The 2664-nt window shown below is 32.7% G+C and overlaps 1 protein-coding gene across 1 annotated transcript in view; it reads left to right on the top strand.

The window, feature by feature from the left end:
* The first annotated feature begins 1180 nt into the window (after positions 1-1180).
* LOC112681028 overlaps positions 1181-2664 on the top strand; it is a 2161-nt gene continuing 677 nt past the window's right edge. The window contains exon 1 of the mRNA XM_025551294.1: positions 1181-2651. Coding sequence (XP_025407079.1) covers positions 1181-2651 — 1471 coding nt within the window. The remainder of the gene's footprint in view (positions 2652-2664) is intronic.

Here is a 2664-nt window from a genome sequence, read left to right as displayed (position 1 = left end):
TACTATGTTTCATAAAGATCGGTTAAATCAATAATTTCCTATATACTTTCAAACGCGGTTTTATGTAAAACTAATGAACTCTGTCAAAATGCGAACTTTAAACAGTTATAAATAAGAAAAACTTGACTTACGATTTTTGATATTTTTTAGTAGGTACTACTGGTAATACATATGAATAAATTTGTATTAAATTTCCAGATCTTATAATATCCAGACATTAAAATGTTATGACTAATATTTTTTTTTTAACATTTATTAGAAAATATACAATATATATATGAAAAACTTGAGGAGAGATGGTTTCTAGCAGCATATTTAACAAAAAAAAAAAAAAAAAAAATTAAAATACAAACTAATATAAAATAAAATAAATTTAAAATAGGTATATATATATATTAACACAACATTAATTTTATGATTGTCAAATACCAAAAATATTAAGGTGTTCAAATAATAACTCATCAAACCTAATATTCACATATTGTAAGATAATAACAATTTTTAAAATGTATAATTATTTTTCTTTGTAGGTTTAAGTAAGATATTGAACTGGTATTTATCTATTTTACATCTGCAGTTTTGAAACAAGTATATTACAGGTTTCTTTAAAAATAGTAATTATTTTTCTTTAGCTAAGTTATAATTATTAAGATGATTTGTTTTATATGTAAATCTGAATTTTCTAACCTAAAATTATTGGTGGTTCATTTAAAAATTTTCCATTTACTTAAATCATACAGTACCTATGAATGTGTAGAGGAGTCTTGTCATCAGGCTTTTCAATGTTTAAATAGTTTTAAAAGACACATTTCAACTAAACATATTTGTCGTGATATAAATATAGATAGTAGTTCAATAGACAATTTTAATAACATAAATTCAAATGCAAATAAGGTCAAAGATGAAATAGAAAATAACACTGAAATTCCCATATTAGATAACCAACCTAATTGCTCAAAAACATCTCAATATTTTGATTTAGATTCTGCGATTAATTCTTTATATAAATCAGCAATTACGTTTTCTGGCGTAGGGAAAGTGGCGCTCCCATCGCCCACTGCACTTCTATAAGTACACTGCAGTAGCCCTACCCTTACCTTGATTGGTTGGGGTAGACTGGTCCTCCAGGTTGGGGGTTAAGCGCAGGGTTAACAACCCTGCCTAGTAAAAGAACCTTGTTATGAAACCAACTACACCTAAGCCTCGGACAAGATTACACGGATTCAAGACTGGTTTTTGGAAACGGAATACTGATTTTAAGATTGCGACATGGAATGTGACAAGCTTGTATAGAACAGGTGCAAGTCAAAATTTAGCTGACGTCCTTAACAACTACAACATTAAAGTAGCAGCCATACAAGAAATAAGATGGTTGGGAGTAGGACAACTAACGATAGGAGAGTACACAATTTTCTTCTCTGGAATGGAGAATACACATCATCTCGGTAATGGCTTTGCAGTTCATAGGACACTAGTACCGTACATTAAGGAGTTTAATCCAGTATCCGAACGGATATCAACCTTAACCATCAACACTAGTCCAATTAGTATCTGTATAATAAATTGCCACGCACCAACAGAAATAAAAGATGACAATGTGAAAGATAGCTTCTACGACGAACTAACTGATACATATGAAGGTATCAATGGTAATATGATAAGGATTGTAATAGGTGATTTCAATGCAAAATGCGGACGGGAAACACAGTACTTCCCTTGCATAGGGAAGGAAAGTTTGCATTGCAACAGCAATGACAATGGTCAGCGATTGATAGCGTTTGCGACATCAAATGGATTGACTGTTAGTAGTACCACTTTCTCACATAAAAATATTCACAAAGCCACTTGGAGGTCACCAGATGGAGAAACCCTGAAGCAAATCGATCACATTCTCATAAAGACTAGATACCGTAGTACAATCCACGATGTAAGAAGCCACAGAGATGCTGACTGTGACACGGATCATTACTTAGTGATTTCCAAACTTAGATCAAAGTTAAAAAGCCAATCGAGATTAAAAGACAAAAGAGCTAAATTCAATCTAGAATTACTAAGAGATGAAACCGTGAGGAAAAAATATGAGAGCGAAGTAAAGAAAGAGCTTAAAGAAAATAGCGTACAAATAGAAATAGATGTAGACTTGGATTGGGAAAAAGAAAGTAATGCTGTCAAAAAAGCAGCGGCCACTAGCATTGGTGAGCTAAAAAGGTCAAGAAATACTTGGTATAATGATGTGTGTAGAATTGCTGTGGACAAACGTCGCAAAGCGAGAGATGACTTTATTAAGAACAACACTCAAACAACTAAAGAAGCTTTCATTCGGGAACGTAAAATCTGCAAAAGCGACCTTCAAAGGGAAAAAAGAAAATTCTTTAACAACATACTTCATACCACAGAGAACGATCATACGCAGGGGAGAACTAGAAATTTTTTAAGAGTCATCAAACAGTATAAACAATTCAACCCTATATGGAATGCAATCAGAGACCAAGACGGACAAATGTTAATGGAGCCAGAGTCAAGAGCTGAGAGATGGAAAGGCTATTTTGAAAAATTACTAAATGGTAACATGCCAGCCCAGCCTGTAACACATGTCGAATATGAAAGACCGGAGCCCTATGTAGAGGATGTTAGTCTAGATGAAGTAAAAAGTGCTATAATTGG

This window comes from Sipha flava, unplaced genomic scaffold, assembly GCF_003268045.1.
Source record: "Sipha flava isolate LNK unplaced genomic scaffold, YSA_version1 18419_pilon_pilon, whole genome shotgun sequence".
NCBI lineage: Eukaryota > Metazoa > Arthropoda > Insecta > Hemiptera > Aphididae > Sipha > Sipha flava.
Note: the sequence above shows the minus strand (reverse complement) of the source record. Positions and strands in the feature narration are given on the sequence as shown.